Source organism: Oryzias latipes, chromosome 15, assembly GCF_053564925.1.
Source record: "Oryzias latipes strain Hd-rR chromosome 15, Olatipes_Hd-rR_3.1".
Lineage (NCBI taxonomy): Eukaryota > Metazoa > Chordata > Actinopteri > Beloniformes > Adrianichthyidae > Oryzias > Oryzias latipes.
The window spans coordinates 31,975,215-31,996,543 of record NC_136251.1 but is presented as its reverse complement, the minus strand read 5'-3'; the positions used below and the strand labels follow the sequence as shown (position 1 = coordinate 31,996,543).

The 21,329-nt window shown below is 45.8% G+C and overlaps 2 protein-coding genes and 1 long non-coding RNA gene across 10 annotated transcripts; 1 reads left to right on the top strand and 2 right to left on the bottom strand.

Moving 5' to 3' along the window:
- Nucleotides 1–50: 50 nt before the first annotated feature.
- On the bottom strand, nt 51–13,963 carry herc4 (HECT and RLD domain containing E3 ubiquitin protein ligase 4). 6 transcript variants are annotated; one of them, XM_023963275.2, is made up of 26 exons: nt 13,722–13,898; nt 12,576–12,707; nt 11,850–12,081; nt 11,623–11,782; nt 11,465–11,541; nt 11,156–11,377; nt 10,992–11,083; nt 9,279–9,409; nt 9,039–9,193; nt 8,859–8,900; nt 8,282–8,358; nt 7,791–7,915; nt 7,126–7,185; nt 6,932–7,043; nt 5,827–6,016; nt 5,572–5,744; nt 5,378–5,497; nt 5,208–5,306; nt 4,965–5,132; nt 3,320–3,463; nt 1,595–1,761; nt 1,457–1,523; nt 1,309–1,391; nt 1,060–1,243; nt 851–953; nt 51–780 (listed from the first exon to the last, which is right to left on the bottom strand). In XM_023963275.2, exons 3-26 carry the CDS (start codon nt 12,073–12,075, stop codon nt 572–574), a joined length of 3,186 nt encoding a protein of 1,061 aa, XP_023819043.1. In that variant the 5' UTR covers nt 12,076–12,081; nt 12,576–12,707; nt 13,722–13,898; the 3' UTR covers nt 51–571. The 6 variants fall into 6 exon arrangements, with proteins under 6 accessions (XP_023819043.1, XP_011483069.1, XP_078788220.1 ...); XM_011484767.4 differs by lacking the exon at nt 12,576–12,707 and having other exon boundaries at nt 13,722–13,939; XM_078932094.1 differs by lacking the exon at nt 8,859–8,900 and having other exon boundaries at nt 13,722–13,878.
- Nucleotides 13,964–16,078: 2,115 nt separating this feature from the next.
- LOC105355840 (uncharacterized) lies at nt 16,079–17,740 on the top strand. 2 transcript variants are annotated; one of them, XR_910168.4, is made up of 5 exons: nt 16,079–16,094; nt 16,185–16,321; nt 16,414–16,467; nt 16,562–16,615; nt 16,700–17,740. It is a non-coding gene; the product is annotated as an uncharacterized LOC105355840 (long non-coding RNA). The 2 variants fall into 2 exon arrangements; XR_013647859.1 differs by lacking the exon at nt 16,079–16,094 and having other exon boundaries at nt 16,171–16,321.
- Nucleotides 17,019–20,642, bottom strand: LOC111948766 (androgen-dependent TFPI-regulating protein). Of its 2 annotated transcripts, XM_023963274.2 has the most exons (6): nt 20,090–20,642; nt 19,869–19,994; nt 19,684–19,785; nt 19,486–19,601; nt 17,271–17,422; nt 17,019–17,194 (listed from the first exon to the last, which is right to left on the bottom strand). In XM_023963274.2, the coding sequence occupies exons 1-6, from the start codon at nt 20,501–20,503 to the stop codon at nt 17,175–17,177; spliced, it is 930 nt and encodes a 309-aa protein (XP_023819042.1). In that variant the 5' UTR covers nt 20,504–20,642; the 3' UTR covers nt 17,019–17,174. The 2 variants fall into 2 exon arrangements, with proteins under 2 accessions (XP_023819042.1, XP_078788239.1); XM_078932113.1 differs by having other exon boundaries at nt 17,019–17,422; nt 20,090–20,631.
- Between the last annotated feature and the right edge of the window lie 687 nt (nt 20,643–21,329).

Sequence of the window (21,329 nt, the reverse complement as noted above, 5' to 3'; positions counted from 1 at the left end):
AATGTCCATTCTTTCAGGAGTTGAACCTTCAACCCAAGGAAGAAAACACCTTTTCCCCAAAAGCAGCATTTATTTGACTGGTTTTAGATTTTATTTGTGGATTTTTCTTTAAGGCATGAAGCCAAGAAAATCAACTTGGCGTCCAAAGCTAAACGCTCCGCACTGCTGTCCCACGTTACAACACAACCCAGGGCTTGCTGCACAGTTTAGATTCAAACAACAAAGCGCACAACTCCCACACAACTTTGTATGATTTTGTGATTGCCTGCAGTGATCATGCAGATTACAAAGTGCAGTTTAAGTTCAGTTTTTCATCCCACTTTGGCAAACGTTCACAGAAGAAAAAAATTCCCCTTTTGATTCGAGCTCTTAGGCTTCAGAACGGTAGTAGTGCTGATGCAAAGCGGGTCTACAGGAGCCCTGTGGGGTCATCTCTCAGTGCGACATCAAGTCCCGATATAGCAAAGTTAAAAAATAAAGAACAACTTGAACCACTTCTAGAGTCATGGACTCCTCCAGCCTGAAGAAAGGAAACATCCAGGAATGTGGTCTCCACACCTTTTCATTTCCATCACGCCAGATTGAAGCCTCGGTTGTGATCTATGGCCTGTAAAAGCTTCTCGCGGAGCGCTTCCGGACTCGTGTACTTGGGAAGGTCCAGCAGGTTGAAGCAGGTGTGGGCTACAGGTAAGAACTGCTCCCCTCCACCCGTGGGCTGGATCACCAGTTTGAGGCTCTTCATGCCCAAGATGGGAATGCGGTCACTTCCTGTGAGGAACACTGTGGAGCAAACACGCCTTCAGCTTCCTGGTGTTCAACACGGAACTGCACGCGTGTTCATGTGACTCACAGAGAAACTGCTTCTTCTTCTCCAACGGAAGTTCATGGAAGACCTCCCAGAAGAGTTTGATGGTTGGATGTTCAGCCCAGTACTCCCCTTTGTACTCGGTACTCTGGAGAACAACAGAACCTCCTCAGAAAGATCCTCTGGAACCTTCTTTTTTCCCAGAAACTAGTCATTAAAATTCCATATTTTACTAAAGTAGTACTTAAACAAACCTTTTCAAGTTCTGTCCAGTCGTAGTTCGTGTTCCCGATGACCATGGCCTGCAGTTCGCTCGGCTGGAACAGCTCCAACACTTTCCCGCCACACACTTTGTGGAAACCTGAGTAGAAGCACTCGAAGAGCGACGCCACGGACGAGTTGAAGACGTAATCCACGTAGGCGTTCACGAAGTCCTGCCTGAGGAGCCAGAAGGTTCAGGTGAAACGGGCAGAGGCTGGAGACGGCTGCAGACAAACACACACCTGTTGCCTTTGTTCACACTGAGCTCTTCTCCATTTGGAACCAGCTCATGAACTTCTGTGGCTCCGTAGTTTTCCTCTGTGATCTGGAAAAACACACACGCCGTCTAAATCCTGTCCAGAAAACGAGAGAAAAGCTGAAAAGCCTCACAGTGAAATTCAGGCAGAAGGTTTCCTCCACGTCATCCTCCGTGTAGTCCAGCAGCTGCTGCAGACTCCTGCATGGAAGGGGAGAGGAACCGTTTAGAAGCTCTCCTTTACGCCGCTGCAAAGAACCGCCAACACCGACCTCCCCACGTCTGGCATCAGCTCTTTCAGGTCGTCCAGCGTTGGCTTCTTCTTCAAGAGCTTCTTGTAGAGCGCCAAAGGGAAGTGGAGCTCCACGATGGTCAGGTTGTAGATGGCCAGGCCGCAGATGAGCCCGATGAGGTTAAACAGGTCAATGTCCTCGAAAGTCTGGAAGGGAGAGGTGTGTGGAGAAGCCCTTCAGTGTTCTGCCAGCACTAATATCATGCATGGGGGGGACTGAACCGGACCTCGGAGGACAGTGGAGGACATCCATTCTCTGCTCAATGTCTGGATGTGTTCCTTCCTTTCTGAAGCGCGCTGTGATACATCCTGTGCTTAAAAAACCTAACTTGGACCACTCTGATCCAAACTTCCTTTTACTGCTAAGACCTTGGAGAAGGTTGTAGCGGAGCAGCTAAGGTCATTCTTAGAACACAACAATATTTGTGACGTTTTCCAATCTGGCTTTAAAAAGAACCACTCAACTGAAACGGCTCTTTTAAAAGTTTCCAACGATGTGCTCATGGCGGCAGATTCTGGTCAATCTGTTCTCGTTCTTTTAGGCCTGAAATCTGCATTTGATACTGTAAACCATGAAATCACGATGGAACGTCTCCATAACGACTACGGTTCATCTGGTTCTGTCCTAAACTGGTTTGCCTCCTCTTTCAGTGGTTGATCCTATAAGGTCTGTGTTGACTCTTTATCTTCATCCTGTCTTGTGGCGTTCCCCAAGGTTCTGTATTGGGACCCATTCTATTCACTCTCTACATGATTCCCCTTGGGAGACTCATCAGCAAATTTTAGAATATTTCTTATCTTTACGCTGATGACATTAAACTTTATTGCTCCTTTGGACAAAATGATTACACAAATCTATGGTATCTACTACACTGCTTGGCCAGCATCAGAGTTTGGTTAAATGACAACCATTTACTCCTGAACCCTGACAAGACAGAGACGATCATCTTTGGTCCTGATGACAAAATTCCCTCCATCACAGACAGCTTGGTTCACTGAGCTCTTCTGTCCAGCCCAGTCTCAGGAATCTTGGTGTCTAGTTGGACAAAGCTGCGTCTCTAGACTCTCACTCAAAGCTCTTGGTCAAAAACTGTTTTTAGATCTGACCTTGAGCTGATCATCCGGGCTTCTATCTCCTCTAGTTTAGATTATTGTAATTCTCTCTTTACTTGTTTGAACCAAAAGTCTCCTTAACGTCTCCAACCGGTCCAGAACTCTGCTGCAAGGCTTTTAACTGGAACCAATCAGCGCACTCATGCCCCCCCCCCCCCCCCCGCTTTTATCTCTACACTGGCTTCCTGTTAAATTTAGAATAGATTTTGATTTTAGTTTTTAGAGCCCTGCACGGACAAACCCCCATCTATATTTCTGACCTTTGAACTCCCTACACTCCCTCACGTTCCTCGAGGTCCACTGATGAAAATCTTTTATGTTCCAAAAACTCATTTTAAAACTAGGGGAGACGTCGCCTTTCAGGCAGTCGCTCCCCGACTTTGGAATGACCCCCCCCCGCGCCTGATTGACTCAGTCGAGTGTTTTAAAGCTCAAGTTAAGACATTTTTATTTAGAGAGCTTTTAGCTGACTTTTACTTGTGTTCACTTCTGTTTACTTCTATGGCTGTGTGTTTATGTGGGTCTCACCACTGATTTTATATTGTTCTAACTTTGTGAGTCGCTCTCTGAGAAACATGCTCTGTAAACTTACCTTGTTTGAAAACCAGATGAGCCTGGAATCCTCGTGGTAACGGAACATCCCGTATTTGGGATCCAGCAGCTCCTTCATGATCAGGAGGAAGAACTCTTTCCTCACCCCGCCTGCATCCACGGCGTCCTCCCCCACAAAGATCACCTGTTAGCCAAAAGACACATTTAACCCGTTCCTGTTCAAATCCTAACGAGCTTCAGACAAACACCATGCGGTACGAGAAGAATATGAACAGCAAAGGTTCGATTCCCCCTTTGGCTCCCCATATGTCTTTGGGCCTGGCACTGACACCCACATTGCTCCTGGGGGGTCAGGTCAGCTCTGTGACTGGTAGCTGTGCTACCATCAATGTGCTAAAATAAAACATCAATAAAAAAGTATTCACATGAAATTCATGGCAAAGAATGACATCAAATTAATACAGAGTTTAAAAAAGTTAGTTCCATGGTATAATCCATAAAATCACCAAAATCAGAACGACAACTATGACCCCCCTCCCCGTTTTCTTTTGACTTTTGTTTAGGAAACAGTTTTATTCCATTTTCTAGTGTTAGTTGTGAGTGAAAGTTTGGTTTCCAGCAGCCATGATTTTCATAGTTTTGGGAAAGATGGGAGCCGTGGAAGAGGCCCGAAAGGAGAAAACCGTCTGTTTCTACGAGGAAACATGCGTCTCCTCTTGAACTTACTCTGGTGCGTCTCCTTTTTGACAAAGTCCTGAAGTGGGGGAGGAGCCAGACCGTGAATGGTTTTATAGACCAGAATGAAGTCTGCATGCTGAATCATAGTCGCAGCTCAGTGGATTGTGTGTCTGAAGTATCAGAGAACTGGACTGAGTCGTGTGAAACGTTATGTTTTCATTTGAAATGTGATCCTCTGGAGGCAGAATTCCACCTGTTCTTGGTTTCTCAGCATTTGAGTAACACTTAGAGGACAATAAAGACGTCTTCATACCATTTATACTTGAATGTAATGTACTGGTCTTTAAAGGTTCTGAGGGTATTTCTGTGTGAAATAGTGATGTCATTTGTCCGGTTGGTAGATTTTTTTATCCATTTGCCCGGTGACTCATTTCAGGTTTCCATTTCATGCAGAAGGCATGTTCCTTCTAGAACTGGAAGTACCACCAACCTGAAGCAGAGCCAGCCAGCGTCTTCCATGTCAGGCTGAAATAAGCGATGAAGGTCAGACCGTCTGAACCACCAGAACAAACCCAGAATTTGCTTTCAGTTTCCATCTTTTTCACAGGATGCTGACAAAAACCTTTGTCCCCTTTATGTTTGTCTGTAAAACTTGAAACCAGTAGAATTTATTTGTAGAATGAATCTTCTTAAATGGAACCGACCAGGCAGTTTAGCGTTGAGTTTTATTTATGTTCTCTCTGAAACTTGAGAGCTTTTGCTTTAATCGTGTTCCTTTAGTTTATCTGTTTACAACAGGAAATACATATTTCAACCTAAACAACCTGCTGATGATTTCACATTTCTATTATGAGATATGTGATATATGTTTGGACTCATCTGCTCCTCTGAGATAATACAGAACCAGACCAATAAAGGCACTAAGAAGACTTTTCTGCCCATTAGACCCAGGAACCCCCAAAACTATAGTCCCAGTATGACCCAGGAGCTCAGCGGAGCAGACGTACCTTCAGCGGTTTCTTGTAGTCCACATTCTTTGACTTCCTGAGAACCTCCATCGTGTCTCCAACGATGTTCTCCCTTCGGACGATGAGGATGAGACACGGGTTGACCGACTCCACAGCAGGCATGAACATGGAGCTGAAGTTCTGTAACTGGGCCTGATCAACCGCCATCTGTTGGCACCACGACCGCGGTTAACCAATGGCTGCACGCTTTAGAGCCGACGGGCAGCGGTGGGCGGGGCATACCTGCATCTGGATGACGGCATCCGTTTGAAGCAGGGTTGTTTTAGCTTGGGCGTCAAAGACAAAGGGGTACTTGCAGAGAGTCACCACACCGTCGTGACCCTGGTGAGGAAGGACAGACGCTTCAGCAGAGAGACACTTGGGGGAGCGACCAGCAGACGAACATCACTGACCAGAGGGTACATCTGCCTCTGGATCCACGTCACATAGTCATGTCTGATGTCTATCAGCTCGTCCAGCTCATGGATGTAGAATTTATCGTACCGGATGATCTGACCGGCTCTCTCGTTCACCTGAGACGAAGAGACAGACCATGCTGGAAAATGTGGTAAAGGGAGAATCCTGGGTTTTAAGTGAAGTTCCTCACTTTGTGCAGGAGCTCCAGGAGCCTTAAGGAAGTGTCCAAGAAGCAGGTGAAGATCCTGGACTCTACCGAGGGAATCCCAACTTTGTGCATCTGGAGAAGGTACAACACCACGTCCCGGTATAAATCTACCAAGCGCTGAAACACGGGGGGCTCCAAGGTCGACCACCAGTTTCCTGAAGCAAACACAACGTTTTTCCGTTGACGCCAGAAATGAAGGAAAACGTCTGACACCAGGTCTGAACGGCGCCACTTTACCTAGAACCTTCAGCGGCGCCTCTTTCAGACTCACAACACTTTTGGCAAACGGTATGGTGATGGTGACAAAGTTGTTTCGGTCCCAGAAGAGAGGACTCTCTGGAAGGGTGAGGTACAGTCTGAGGGCTTCGATGTCCGGAGGAGAAGGACTGAGTCTGGGGATCAGGTTCTTCTCCAGACTGGCAGCTACCTGGAGGAGACCAAAGCACAGAGACCCGTTAGGAGTCAGCAGAAGCAGCGTATTGTCAAAAATAACCAGAGTATTCCTCTTTACTTTTTACAATAGTTCCAGATGTTTGGAGGCTGTTAAACTCCTCGCTTTATCCACTTTTGTCACACAGACGTGAACATTTTCAGACAATTTTAAACATCTCTCCCTGAAATTCTCAAACCTTCATAGAAAAATAGATAAAAAAATTAAAAAAAAGTTCCACTTTCCGTCACACACCTTGGGTGTGCGAAATTTGTTCTCCACAGACGAGCCGCGCTCGGGAGGCAGCAGCGTTAAGTGCCTTGCCCAAGGGCCCTCACTGGGTGATGTTAATTACTCACCATTGATATGGTAATTGCCCCATTAAAGGAAAAAAAAGATCTGATCATGACTGAAGATCTACTAAACTCAACGCATTCTGTACGAGAGACACAGCATAAAGGAGATTGATTGACAAGGTCCACAGCCAATCAGAATGCAGAATGAAAGCAGAGAATCCGGACGCAGCATTAAGAGAATAAAGAAGATGCAACATTTCACCAAAACGGCGAGACCACAAAAGATAAACTGCGATGTAGCCAGAGAACGCTGTACAGCCCTGGAAGAAGACGTGTGTGCGCTACATTTCAGTGAAGGGTGGGGTAAAGCCAACCTCATGGGGGAAGGGGGGCTTTTTACAGAAACTCACAACCGCACATCCGAGTTTAAGCTCACGTGTGTGTGAAAGTAGGCCTAACCCCGAGCAGCCCATGAAGGCCGTTTCCTATTCCAGTTCAGGCTTTAATGCATCCTTTTCAGCTGGAAACCTTCAAACCTTTATTTCCTTTAGAGAAGCTTTTTGTTTAGGACGCTAGTAGAAAGTCAGGAAGGACTCTCTTCTGAATGACCTCTGACCTGCTCGCTGATCTCGCGATGCTCTTTCTGGGTGACTTTGTGGAGCAGCAGGCGAGCCGTGTTCATGTCCACTCCAGAGCATTTGCTGCTGGTACTGAAGTGATCCGGATGGCTGCACAGAAACAGACACAGGCGTGACGTGGCGTTGGCCGCAGAGGGCTGCGCCTTTTCTCCCGGCTGGCTGGAGAGGTTACCTGCTTGACAGGAAGGATCCGTTGATGCAGCTGGCAGAGGAAAAAATCAGGTCGATCTCCCTGAAAGAGTGGAGGAAATGTGGGATTATTGGGATGAATTAATTAAGATTCAAATCTTCACTGCTAAATCTGCTCCGAGGCCTTTTAATTTGATGTTAGCTGGAGTTTAGGAACAGGTTTACATTATTTCACGTAGTCATGCTTTGTTCATCCAGGATGATGGTTTCTATGACAACATTTAGATCTACTTTTAGTGATTCTACGCCTTCTTGTTGCTTTTAGGCTTGTTTTATTTTCATGTCATTAAATGGTAAATGGCGTATACTTATATAGCGCTTTCTACCTTCTTACGAAGGCCCAAAGCGCTTTACAGTCACAGTCCCATTCACCCATCCACACACACATTCACACACTGATGGCGGCTCCGCTGCCGAACACTGGCGCCAAGCCCCCACCAGAGGCAAGGTGGGGTTCAGTGTCTTGCCCAAGGACACTTCGACACATGGGCGTGCAAGGCGGGAATCGAACCTGCAAACTTACGATCATGGGTCGACCGCCCTACCGCTGCACCACGGCCGCCCATTAAAAAAAAGCACTTTGCGTTCCCAGCATCTGAAAAAGTTTGATAAATAAAGTTTGCTTTGACTCAATCGGGGGACATTTACTTTGACATTTCGAGCGGGAGTCTTCCTGCTGGTTGGTTGAGCCACGTCTGAAGCACGTCTTCGTTTACGGTGCAGATCCTCCTGTGGAGACCCTGAATCCTGTCAGACTCCATCATCTGCTCGTTCTGGAAGAGTAAACAATTCATGAGGGAAGAAGACGTAATGAGTGACCTCATGAAGTCCAAAGGTGATCTTTTATTCCTTGTAGTCATTTTACAGTAAACATGTATGAGTGGCTTTTGGATTCACAGGAAATGATCACCTTCCCCCCTAATGTTTATGACAGATAGTGAATAAAAGCTTTTGCTTGTTAGAAAAGATTTCTGTCTGATGTTTCGTATCAGTTTGTTTCCAATGTCTTATTTTGAAAACCCAACAATCTACATAAAAATATCAAAAGCGGGAAAAAGGTTGCTGTTTGTAGCAAATCTGCCCGTTTTAACCCTTTGCTTCAATCGTTGCACAAACCCGATTTGGTTCCACATACTCACACTGGAGCTGCTATAGTGAGCAAAACTCTGGTCTCCTCCTGCATAAATCCTGTTGACCACGCAGCTCTCCCCAATGTCTGCAACGCAGTGACAAAAACAAAGCATCAGACGAGGCCCGGCCAACTTTCCCTGCTGTTCGCTTCCATTCACAGACTCAAACACGGAGAAGGACGTCGATGTGAACGAGGAAGGCAGCTTCCCTGAACGCGTTCTTTAAGTCTGGAAGCCACACTAGTTTAACACGGTTGGAACGAAAAGAAATGTGTGGAATTAGGATTATTTAGAAACTGTAGGACAGTTCCCTGTGTGACGTCATCTTCATCATCAATGTACTGCTGGTGCTTTCCAGGGCCGTTCCCAGCGCACATTGATGATGATGATGAAGAAGAAGAACACTGACTGCTGCTTCCACAGGAAGTGACAGATTCAAAGACCAAAGTAATCCTGCCACGCGTCTGAGCTGAAGCTCTCCTCTGGCCTTTCTGCATCGATCAGGCAGATTTCTCCGTAAGCGGAGCATGACAGGAAAAGGACCGGCAGAGTAAAGGTGGAAATGTCATTAAAACTTTACTTTAACCTGGTCCAGAGGGGGCGCCAGTGTCTGCGGCCTCGCCGGCGTCTGGAGGACCAGTGCATGGTGGGAAAACGTATTGTAGTAAAAACATTCAGATCAGTATCGTATCAGAGACTGTAAATAGCTGTAGTCAGAGTTATGGGGTCCAGAAAACGGTGTTTCTGTTTAATGAATGAGACTCACCTGAATCGGATGAAGCACTGGAAGACGCCCATGGACCTTTAACGGGGGCGGGGCTTTTCCTGTTACAGGTAGAGCGCGTGCCGAGCTGCCCGTTCCCTCCCAGACCGAAGGAGTCCATCTTCCCCGAGGAGGGGGTGAAGGCCAGCGTGTGCTGCCTGAAAAACAGCGGGAATCTGTAGAACGCCTCCGGAGGTGGAGGAACGCCGCTGCCCTCTGTGTGCGGCAGGAACATCTCTTTACCTTCCACACGCTATCTGAGTGACTACATTTCCCATGAGCTCAAACACCTTTCTGGGATTGACCTCGTGGTTTGTGGAGTTGTGCCCAAGTTGGCCGTAACCCCCCGCTCCAAAGGTGAAGACTCCTCCTTCCTGTAAGCAGCAGAGGAGGACACGCAGGACGTTAACGGGATCAGGAGGATCGGTACACCGACCACATGGGTTCCATGTTCTGACCTCAGGTTAGCGGTTAGACCTCTGACATCACCTGATCATGGAATCAGGTTCATGGTAGATGGGTATACTTATAAAGCGCTTTTCTACCCTCCTGGAGACCCAAAGCGCTTTACAGTCACAGTCACACACTGATGGCGGCGCCGCTGCAGAACACTGGCGCCAACCTACCACCAGAGGTGAGGTGGTCGCAGGTTCAGCGTCTTGCCCAAGGACACTTCGACTCATGGCAAGGCGGAAATCGAACCTGCGATGTGCGGATCAGAGGTCGACCGCCCTACCACTGCACCACGGCCGCCTGCAGGTGTGTGGGCGGACGCCGCAATATCAGATATTTGATCTGATCAAGGAACAAATCTTTACAAATTTAATTTAGACCAAAAAAACAAACAAACATTAAATGACAGCCACAGAAACCATGGCAACCAGGTGCAGGTAAATAAAGTGGGGGGGAAACAGAGCCCGCCGTTTAAACGATGCAGACCTGCTCCCAACTCATTCTGAGGAAAATAACGCCTCAACAATGAAAACAATCTGAAATAAAAATGCCCGTTCACATTTCAGCGCTGTAAAGGCAGCAGTGGAACGTGGTCACATGACCCTCCTGCTGCAGGAAGCGGCGTTCTGGATGCCATCAGACAGGTAACCGGAGCGTAACGGAGAGAAAAATGCTGAGATTCAGATCTCAGAGTCTGACTGCTTTGCTGTCACTAAACCATCATTCTGTTCTGTTTCTTATCAAGCTGCATTTTTGGTGCCATTGTGAACAAACCTTTGTTTTCCCATCAAACATGATCAGATCCTGATGATCCTGCAGAGGACGGTGCTGGAACCTTCAGAACCACCAGAACCACCACCGACCGCGCCAGAGACCTGGACTGAGTCAGCACGACGTCAGCCATAGAAAACGCTTTACTTCCAGCTCCACGCGGACGCCGCCACGCTGGAGGCCGACGCCCTCAGTAAGCTGCGATTGGTCCGGGCCAACCACTGTCACCAATCAGGAGTGGGCTTGTTGGAAGGCCACACCCCTCCCACTTGGAAACAGGTCAAACGTTTTCAACGTAGGAACCTGACGGCTGCGACTCTTCATGCAACACAAAGTTTCTTCTGAATTGAATTATCGTATTTGATGAACGAGTGAAAATGATGTCGAGTTCAAATAAAGAACAAAGTTTGATTCAGTTTGTGGTTTTCTTCGCCGCCGTCTGATTCGTTCTTTCCAATCGGCTGCACCCGGATTGCAAACATTAAGCTGAATCGTCTTCATCTTTCCTTTATTTTTAAACATTTTCTTATCTGAAGTTGTAAAGAAAACATAAAAATGTGAGAATTATGTCAAAGGATTATTTTTCTTTCATTTGAGCAAATTCCCTTTGGGTCATCAAATCAAATGTTTGTAAATCTGAGTGAAATGAATTCTCTTCTCGGTTCTCCCTGGATGTACAGACGTCAGCAGATCCCTGAACGCTGAAACCAGAACCAGAAAGGATCCCCGTACCTTGGTCAGAGCCGCGGTGTGATCCTCCCCACAGCTGATGTAGATCACTCTCTGAGATCTCAGGGCCTTCAGCAGAGCAGGGAAACAGCGATCTGAAAAACACCCCCGGTGAACCTCCTCCTTTGACGGGACCTCCTGGGAACGCCGAGCTCCGGATCACCTACCGTTGGTGTCGTTCAGACCCAGCTGGCCAAACTTGTTGCGGCCCCAGCCAAACACGGCTCCTGAGAGCGTCAGGGCGAAGCTGTGAGCGCCCCCTGCTGCTATCTGAGCGAAAGGAATGCCCTGCAGAGACTGGAGGTGCTGAGGCACGGAGATGCTCTGTCCGGTCATTCCAAGCCCAAGTTGACCGTATCGGTTCTGACCCCAAGAGAAGATGTGGCCCCCTGTGAGAAAACACCAGCAGCCATGCATCAGGTTCAGCAGAGCCCTCTGCCTCAGGAGGAGAAGCTTTAGGAAGGGATCCTGCTGACCTTTGGACAGAGCCAGCGAGTGCCAGTACCCACAGGCTACCTGAGCCACCTGAACATCTGACAAACTCTTGATGTTCCTGCAGGTTTTACAGTCAGACAACAAACATTTCTGCTGTGATCAGACTCTCAGTATTTGCTAAAGGCTTCCATAAGTGTACCTGGGTACTCGAATACATTCTTCAAAGTTATTTAAACCCAGCTGTCCATCCGAGCCGAGACCCCAGGAGAACACCTGTCCTTTATCGTTCAGAGCGAGCGTGTGAGACTCCCCGCACGACAGAGCCACGATGATCTGCGCGTCCAGGGCCACCACTTGTTCTGTCAGACGAGGAGACGGTCAGGAACTCCACCAGCTTTCATCGGGGAACACATGAAGATCACAAACCTGGTTTCTTCCTGGACTTCTCGTGTCCCAGCTGCCCCAGGTCGTTGCAGCCGCAGGTGTACACGGTCCCGTCCTCCAGCAGGAAAGCGGTGTGTCTGCGCCCACACCCCACGTCCCGCACCCGCTTCCCGTGGAAGAATTCACATTTTCGCGGCTCCACCACAATCTCTTCGTCAATCCCTCCCAAGCCGAGCTGACCGTAGGAGGCGTTTCCCCAGCAGAGCATGGTCACCTTGGGAGAAACGCGCCACAAAGACCGCCGTCAGCAGGCGGGTGCAGACGAAAGACGTGTGATGCAAGCAAAGAGGACATTCTTTACAGGACGTTTAGGATAAGACGATGGAAATGATTTGAGTATTGGTAAAACACAAGGAGACATTAGATGAAACAAAAGCAGCCCAACATCAGAGCAGGGAACTCAGCACGAATCCCCAAAAGTTACAAGACGCAGCTTTCATGCGTCAAATCTGAAGGGAAGTGAACGGTGTCACCGTGACACCAGCAGGAAAAGAGGAAGAGGTCAAATGTCAACGCAAGATTCCTTCAATCCATGGTTTCTCTGACCCTCTTTGGGTAGAGGTGCATTTTTCTGAATAAAAAAAAAAAAAAATCCCACCGCCCACCAAAAAACTAAAGAAAAACAGCTCAGTAGCTCGTATTAACAGCACAGCCATCTGATCTAAACACCAAGAAAAACCTCTTCATGATCGTTACGTTTCTACCTACTTTGTATGAACACAGAGCCGATATTCTGCCAATGATTTTGGTTTTTACACCATTTAAGTCCAACGGAAGAATTTCCCACAGCACACCTGACCGAACGGCACATGAGTTTACCGCCGGAGGGGCGCAAACACACTGAAAATAAACACAAAGGCAGCATTTACTCTTCCTCCCCTCATAATAAGCAGGTTTTTATCATCATAGAACATTCATATATTCAATTACAGTCTGAATAAAAGACTAAGTACACAAAATCGTTATAAACGTTATGAATTCATGCTGTGAATTAGCGAAACACTGATGTCATGATTCATGATAAGAATTAGATTCGGTTGTGAGATGAAGACAAACTGAAAAGTAGAAATTACACACTAGAACATGTGTTTATGTTTGAGCCTGAGGAGGAAATCGATTTGAAAAAACCTCTTTAGTTTGAATCCATTTAGTCAGAAATGAACATTAAAATCCAAACATGAACTTTTACAAACGAATGCAACAATATGTCATATAAAATCCCTGACTGACTCCGGATTAAATCCAGATTATGACACCGCGGTTGACCTTTGCTGATCACATGACAACATAAGGTAAACAGACCTGGACAGATCATGTAATCCGATCAGAAAGGCAGAAGATAACCCGGGTTATTTAGCCACACTGGTGTCGTCCAATTAAATCCAGTTTTGAGGTATTAATCTGTCATTCAAGGGATGTAAACCACATCAGAATATTCTGGATTACACGAACCAATTCCAGCAAACTGGATCTGAATGTTAGCATGTGAGCTAGCATCACCTCAGGCGCGTGCAAGAGGACGTCACTAATGAGCGCGAACTCCTGTCAGTCACCTTTACATGCGGATCATGATGGTGATGAAGATGAGGGTCTGTGAGCAGCGGGACAGGAGTTAGTTCACTCATTCACAGAGGAAGAGTGGACACGTGGGGGTTCAAATGACAGCGTTCGGTTTCACCGGCAGCAGGACGGGCAGTTAGCTACAGGCACGCTACACCACAGCGGGAAAGTTCAGCCATCAAACCAGCACGCATGCGAGGGACCCGCAAAGATCGCTTTAGGTTCCATCAAAGCCGGGATAGTTTAGAACTCGGGTTAAGCAAAGTAAAAGACTCCATTCAGAGCTAATCTTACCAAACTAAGCCTCCGAGATCCGCAAACGCAGCCTTCCTTCCTGCGTCGCTGTTATGAAATGTGGAGTTAGAAAGGCCGGAACATGTTCCGGGAATGCCCCATAAATGTAGGGAAAAAGACAAATTGTAGGAGCAGAAATATCCAACTTAATTCCTCCACTCCAAGCTGCTGCACGGGGCTAAAATCGGAACAAGCTAACGAATGAAACTGTCCATTTCCGCTAAAGAATTTTCAAAATAAAAGCTGCTTGTTTAAGAGCAGGGCTGCCACACCTTTAACACTGTGAATACATCAACTAATTTAATATAATTATGTAATTAGTAAAGGTTTTATGTAAAATAGTAAGAATATTTCAACGTATGGCCACATAAAATGTTTACACAATGACCTTTATTTTAACATGTTTTCATTCAGCCGGAAGTGACGCTGTTTTCATCTTTCTTTACACTGTTGTGAAGAAATGTCGCGAAACCTCCGAAATGTTCTCGATGGAAAAGGCGCGCATGCGTAATCCGGGTGGTTGCGTGTGTAAGCATGTTTACGCGTGCACGCCTATTTACAACAAACGCAATAACCAGAAGATTAGAAAGAAAAAAAAAAGAAATGTTACGATTTTAAAAGTGAAAAAACACTAATAATAATAATCAAATACCGTTTAGAATATGATAGCAGAGGGAACTGATGAAGTAACAATAGTTACCATCATTTATTAGTAAGAAATATGTTTCACCACATCGCTGGTGAAAACTGATGTTCAAAATCTCATGAACTTCTAGTTTAGTCTAAAAGTCACTAAATAAATTGTGAGAGTATTTCTGTCTGCTGTCATGTAAAATGACCACAAAAATATCCAATTATTGATGTTTGTGTTCTGTGTGAAAATCAGGGTGTTTTGCATAAACGTGACTTTATCCTGATGCATTACTGTTGAGGAAAAACATATTTACTTCTGTGTGTTTTTGTTTGGTGTCAGAAACAAAATATAATAAACGATTAAAAGTTTGTTTACATGCAGCTCATTTGTGTAAATAACGGGTAATATTTCACCTGAAAGCATGTGGTTTATCAACATCTGTCCAGTTTAAATGTTGAGGAAATGTCTTTGCAGACTTTAAATGTGTTGTTTAGTAGAGACGAGTCTTTAGAACAGAATGGTGTCATTGGACAGAAGGTCCTCGCTGTGAGACACTCCACCCTGCTCCGGTTTTTGAAACGGCTGGAACATTAGGTAGAAATCCAGTGAATTCTGTGTTTGGCTCACAAAAACCACGGCCCTTCAGGGGCCAAGACAATTGCTTAATGGTTTCTTTTTTCACATTTTGTACATTTTCTTCTACTTATAGGTGCCTCATAAATTCTCCAATATTTTGGCAGGACAAAATGAAAGCATTGAAAGCAAAAGGTAAAGAAGAAGAACTTAGATTTTCAAGCTCATCAACGTTTATTTAGTGAAAAGGATCAGCAAACCAGCTGTCAGAAGTGATGCATGTTCACACATGACCAGAGAGACGCTTCAGGCCGTCGACAGAACCAAGTCCTCAGGTTTTAGGGTTTGAACGCTGATTGAAGAGTCCAGGTAAACAACACTTATGTAACACCACATTTCCAGACTCACCTGGATTTTTCCATGAAATATTCACCGTTGTTATGTTATTTCTTCTTTTTTTGTTTAATGTGTCAAAACATGAAATTCCAGGATGTGTTAAGAACTGTCAGAGTTTGGTTCAGACTTTCCCTCAGAATCACTGGATCACTGAATCACTGGATCTCTCTGCCTTCTTTCCAAAACCAGCAACCCTGGGAGAATCAACAGCAGACAAACCTAATTGGACTGGATTGAATCTCCAAAGTTGTCTGGGATCCTTTCATGCTGTGAGTTGGAGTTAAACAAACAGCAAAATGAGGCTAAATTGAATCAGAAAACCATAATTGAGGAACCTCCTCTGCTTCACATTCAGACACACAAACGTCTTTTTGTGTTACGCTGCTTTGTGTGCTTTAGAAGCGGCTTGTCAGAACAGAACCTCCAACCCGTTCATGCCAGCAGAAAGGTGTGTGTGTGTGTGTGTGGGATGTTTGAACATTCATTTTTTAAATGATTCCGATGCTTCATTTTCATAAAGGAACAGAAACCTGAGCAGAGATTTTTTCAGGGGGGTGAGTTGGTTTACTTTCATTGGCATAGTGGTATCGTTGACGTAGTGCAGATGGTTTCCCTTCAGAGCAGCGTCAGAGGGATGGGGGATGACGCCGGCGTCTGCTGATGCAGCCGCTCTCGCTGACTGGGCCTCATTGAGATTCCCTGCTGGAGTCTAAATTTGAAACCCGCTTGGTTCTTTGACTCAGGCCGCTTGGCGCAGCTACAGCTTCATTGTGCGTAAACCATTACACAATGGCCTTATTTTCTCAGTCACACTAGGTGTCTCCTTATCATCGGAATGATCAGTGCTGCTTGAAATGCAGAGGTTCCTGTTCAGCCGGTTCCTCTGGGAAATTTTCCCCGTACTGAGCAGAAGGACTCTATTTAGTTCAGCTGAAGGACACCCGAGAGCAGAAGCAGGACGGCGACGCGAGACACCGCCATGCTGTACTTACTGGGAGTGAGTTGGAACTCTTTGTCAAACATTTACCTGTTTTCTTCAGACAGAAGGACCAAAGTCAGGGCGTGTTTCTGTCTGTTTTTGATGTGTAGATCACTGGTGGACTCCTGATGATCATCATTTTTGTTTCCAAGGGACTTAAAGAGGTGAGATCTCACACCAATGTAGTTTCTGAGGATTCAAAATACCTGAGAGCAACTGAGAAACCTCATCCTTTCCTTTGATCCGTGTTGCTGACAGGAAAAGAAGTCCCAAAAGTCTGTGCTGGCTGATGCCTCCGGAAACAACATGATGGTGAGATTTCTCCTGAGCAGAAAATGGAAGTCGTGATTTTTTTCCAATATTTGATCACATATTTGCCCGTCCTCCTGGTTACAGAAGGACATGAGTGAAGATGACCTCCATCTCCTGACGAGGATCATTTCAGTGGGTCTGGTGGACGCAGATCCGGACTACCTCCAGCACCTCAAAGGCTTCAGAGACCTGACAGCCAGCTGACTGCAGCCCGAGGAGACGAGGATCCTCAAGTTTTAGTGACAGATGGACAAAAACAGGGAGGGAAGATAAGGAACACATGGAGACCCCTTTGTGCTCAAAGCCCGCTCCTCTGCTGCAATCCTGGTTGCACTTTTTTCTGAAAATCTGGTTTTTGTTTGGATCAGAAGTTTGTAAGAATTATGAAAAGACACAGCAGAGCTGTTGTTTTGGAAGCTGCTTTATTGGGATTCATTGAAAGTTTCTGATATTTTACAATAATAAATAGGCCTTTTTTGAGCTTCATAAAGAAACCGTCGCAGACAGAAGTGGTTTGAAATGTTGCTCATGGGCAGAGGAGGCCGTTTTTCCGGCTCAGTCAGTTTGCTTTTTCCTTTCCTAGAATGAAGAACAAACAAAGAGGGGTTAACAGATAGAGACTGCTGTCTGCTCTTCTGTGATGACTGTTTCTTACTCCAGACGAGGCTGTTGAGTTTGTCCCCGAGCGTGTAGAGCAGCGTCACCACAGACATGTTAAAGAAGAAGAAGGCCGCCAAGCCGGCGGGGCTGAAGTGCCCGAGAAGAGGGTACACCCAGACCCCCACGGAGACGTACACCCAGAGGATCCTGCAGAACACAGACAAAAAAAGTGCCGCTCTTGATTTTAGTGCAACATCCTCTGATTTTTACTGGAGATCTATTCTGACTGTGGTCACTGGTGACACCAACAAATGAAAAGCATCACAGACTTTTGAGGATTTTTATGTGAAACTTTTAAACAGTAAAAAGATCTTTATTGAATTAATCAAAAAGTCCTTTAAAAGTTGAAAACTAAATCATTTTTCAGAGGATTCCTTTGCTTTGAGCCCAGAATGTAGATGTTACTCATCAAATGTTTCTGTGAGTTTTCAGCTGTAAAATCATTAAAGTGGTTTTAAATCCAAACGTGCGGCTCTTTTCTGTTTCTACTTTTGCTTTCGTTACCTTCACATTTTTTGAAACTGTTCATCCTTATCCAAGTATACACACACATGTTTTTCAGTGTTTTCCGTTTAAATTAAGTGGCGTCCTGATTACTGCTGCACAGACGGGAAGTCTCCAGATCTGGTCTTCTGCTGGCTTTTTATGCTATTACATCAGTGACTGCTTTTCCCATCAGGCTCTCTTTACATCAACATTTTTCACATCCAGACATGAACATTGGCTATAAGGATCACAACATCAGTGATGTTTGTCTGTAACTCTCCAGGAAAATATCCGTTTTAGATCATTTATTGCAGGGGTCGGGAACCTATGGCTCGCGAGCCATATATGGCTCTTTTGATGGTCACATGTGGCTCGCAGACAAATCTATAATTATACTTTTTTTTTCATTAGACCAGTCCTTCTCGGGCGCGATGCGATGCCAGAGGCGCGCAGTAGTAGCGGTGCTTAGAGAGAGAAATCTGCGCCAGCACTTTCAGTTTACTATTATCTATTATTTCACAGAGTTTGTACCAGCTGGAAACCTGTGAATTGCCGTGGCTAAAACTGCGCGCTCCCGTCTCTGAGAAAGAGCGCGCAGATGCGGGGACGGGATGTGTGAGGAAGAAAGCAGAGAGAGGGGGGGTTGTGGGGACCAGCAGCAGGTGAATCGCGCAGGGATTGTAATAACGTAAAACCCACTGCCCGTCACTCACTGCAGTGTGTGAGTGTGTGTTTGGCTCCCCGTCTGCAGGTGAGCAGTCTGTCTCACATCTACAGAACATTCAGACCTAAGATCACGTTTAAAGTCTCAACGCCTGCGTGAAGCAGAAACTCACCACGTATCAACCAGACTAGACCATCAGCAAAACTACCACGAGAAATACTCATCATTTATCAGCAACAGAATAACAATGTTATTAAAAAGAATCCACAGACTTATTGTACTTTAAAAATGTTGAAATTACATCAAATGCACACATTCATTTGTATATTTAGTTTTAAACATATTGTCGCGGACAGAGTTTAACTTGGCTGTTGGGTCGCGTTATAAGTTCTGGAGTTCTGGAACGCATCAAGGAGAGATCTGATTGGCTCTCAGTTCTGTCGCTCAGCCTGTTGTTAGGTAATTTGGACCAATGGGGTTCAGCTATGGGCCAAATAAGGGAAAGGGGAGGGCTGCAGCGGGAGCAGGGGAATATAAAGTTGGGAGAAGCGCTCTCGTCTCGTCTCGCTGGAGAGATTCAGAAGTTGCTGAATTAATTGTACGGCGTTTGTTGTGGTCTACAGTAACCAGAATAAAAAACCTTAAAAGAGGTTAAGTCTCCGTGCCTCAGTGTGGGAAAGGGACACTACATTATTGTATGGCTCTTTCAAAATTACATTTAAAAATATGTGGCGTTTATGGCTCTCTCGGCAAAAAAGGTTCCCGACCCCTGATTTATTGACTGTTGTTTGGCTGTACATTCGCTGTGAATGTAGCAAACTACAGTGTAAAGGGGATCAGTGAACTGAACAGTCAATTCAGATCTTTAAAAGTGCCTCATTAGTTAAAACTTGGATTCATTCTTGGATGAGTGCAGAAAATGCAAGAAATTCTGCTTTGTTACATTCTGTCTCCGTTTACATACTTGTTCACTCACAGTACCTCACATAAAATGCAACAAGTTACATCAGACAAGACTGAGAGACTCTATAGTGTTTTCAGTAACTGTTCTGCATCTCACCACGATAGATAGGCCAATCCAACCAGCGTCAGTGCTGCTAGAGCGTGTTTCTGCTGAGGGTAGGTGTGAGGCTGAACCAGGAGCTCTCCCAGTGAAATAGGAAGGACAAAGGTGTGCTGAGGAGACACATTCATGCCGTCAATGGGGCTCACATTCCAGCTGAACGTCAGCCACACAAGTGATGCTGGACATGCAGACCATGGCGTGGTTTATCCACGGAGGGAAGAAGGAGTCGATGGATGCCGGGTAGACCAGCTCTCTGTCGTAGGCAAAGATGGTCCAGAAAAGCAGAACAACAAACTAAACAGGAGGGCAGAAAGCAGAGCGCTGACAGGCAGCCAGGTTTCACGTGGACATGTTCATTTTAGCTGTCGTGTTTTTACCATCCCCACAGGAAAGCCAAACACGGAGAACAGGAAATCGTTGCATTTTTTCAGAGGGCTTTCTGTCTGTTTTCCCGGCTGAAGATCATTGACTGCAGCCAGTCCAAAGAACGTCATTTGAAGCAACTGAAATGTGTTTTTTTTAAAAAACAGAACGACTGGGTATTTTCTTCCTAACAAACAAACAAGCAAGAAGAGAACAGTGCAGCAGACAAGCTCACCAAGTTCAAGAAGGTGAGATACTTCCACGGCCCTCCGTACACAAAGATTCCTGCAGGTAAGTCCTCTCCATCCTTTGCAGCGAGGCAGTTAACGATGAAAGCGTACCAACTGAAAGCTGAGATGTGGTATGCCGCCTTCACAGCTGAAAACATTTCTAAGAAAACGTTTGAAACTGCAATGCACCCTAAACAAAGGAAGAAACGTCTGAAATTCAGCCCAGGGTTTCCCTTCAGTGTGCCGGACGTCAGGCTGTGCAGCTCTTTAAAGATTAGTGCGAGTCGGTACAAGCTTATTAAGACCTTAGGCAGCGGTGCAGCAAAATGACATTTCCACACAAAAGGCCTACTGTTACTTATGAAACGTTGGAGCTCTTCTTTCATAATCAACACTCTGTGACACTGAAATTCATCCATGGAGGGAGTCTAATCTCTCTGTGAGGGTTTTGTAAGTTGGAAAAACGATGTCTTTCTCTTCTGACTGAGTTATTTTAAAAACTAAGAGGGGTTTGGGGAGCAGGATGAGAACTCAGAGGAGCTGACGGACAGAAAAACTCCAAACTGCACAGGATAACAGGGAACAGGCTCATCCGTGGGGTCAAACTGACCCAAGATGTCCAACCAGAACAGTGTATGCGCTGGCATATGCAATTTATGTAGACTCACTTTATTAGATACACTTGTCCAGGTGCTCGTTAAGGCAAATTTCTAATCAGCCAATCACACGGCAGCAACTCAATGCATGTAGACATGGTCCAGACGATCTGCTGCAGTTCAAGGCAGCATCAGAATGAGGAAGAAAGGTGATTGATGACTTTAAATGTAGCATGGTTGTTGGTTCCAGACGGGCTGGTCTGAGGATTTCAGAAACTGCTGATCTACTGGGATTTTCACCCACAACCATCTCTAGGGTTTACAGAGAGAATATCCAGAGAGCAGCAGTTCTGTGGGTAGAAATGTCTTGTTGATGCCAGAGGTCAGAGGTCAGACTGGTTCCAGCTGATAGAAAGACAACAGGAGCTCAAAGAACCACTGGTTCCAACCGAGGTCTGCAGAAGAGCATCTCTGAAAGAACAACACGTCCAGCCTGGAGGCAGATGGACTACAGCAGCAGAAGACCACACCGGGTACCACTGCTGTCAGCTAAGAACAGGAACCTGAGGCTACAATTCCAACAGACTAACCAAAACTGGACCATAGAAGATGGAAAAACCTTGTCTGGTCTGATGAGTCTCCATTTCTG

Bases quoted from the DNA above. Each gene is read 5' to 3' on its own strand.
- herc4 (XM_011484767.4), bottom strand. From the start codon at position 12,075: ATGCTCTGCTGGGGAAACGCCTCCTACGGTCAGCTCGGCTTGGGAGGG. The intron at 5,133-5,207 runs GTATGCCCCGCC...TGGTGCCAACAG, and splicing joins ATGCCGTCATCCAGATGCAG to ATGGCGGTTGATCAGGCCCA. The intron at 781-850 runs GTGAGTCACATG...TTTGCTCCACAG, and splicing joins GAAGAAGAAGCAGTTTCTCT to TGTTCCTCACAGGAAGTGAC.
- LOC111948766 (XM_078932113.1), bottom strand. From the start codon at position 20,503: ATGGATGAATTTCAGTGTCACAGAGTGTTGATTATGAAAGAAGAGCTC. The intron at 19,786-19,868 runs GTAAAAACACGA...CCTCCTGTTTAG, and splicing joins TTGGCTTTCCTGTGGGGATG to TTTGTTGTTCTGCTTTTCTG. The intron at 19,602-19,683 runs GTCTGCATGTCC...GTGTCTCCTCAG, and splicing joins CGTGGATAAACCACGCCATG to CACACCTTTGTCCTTCCTAT.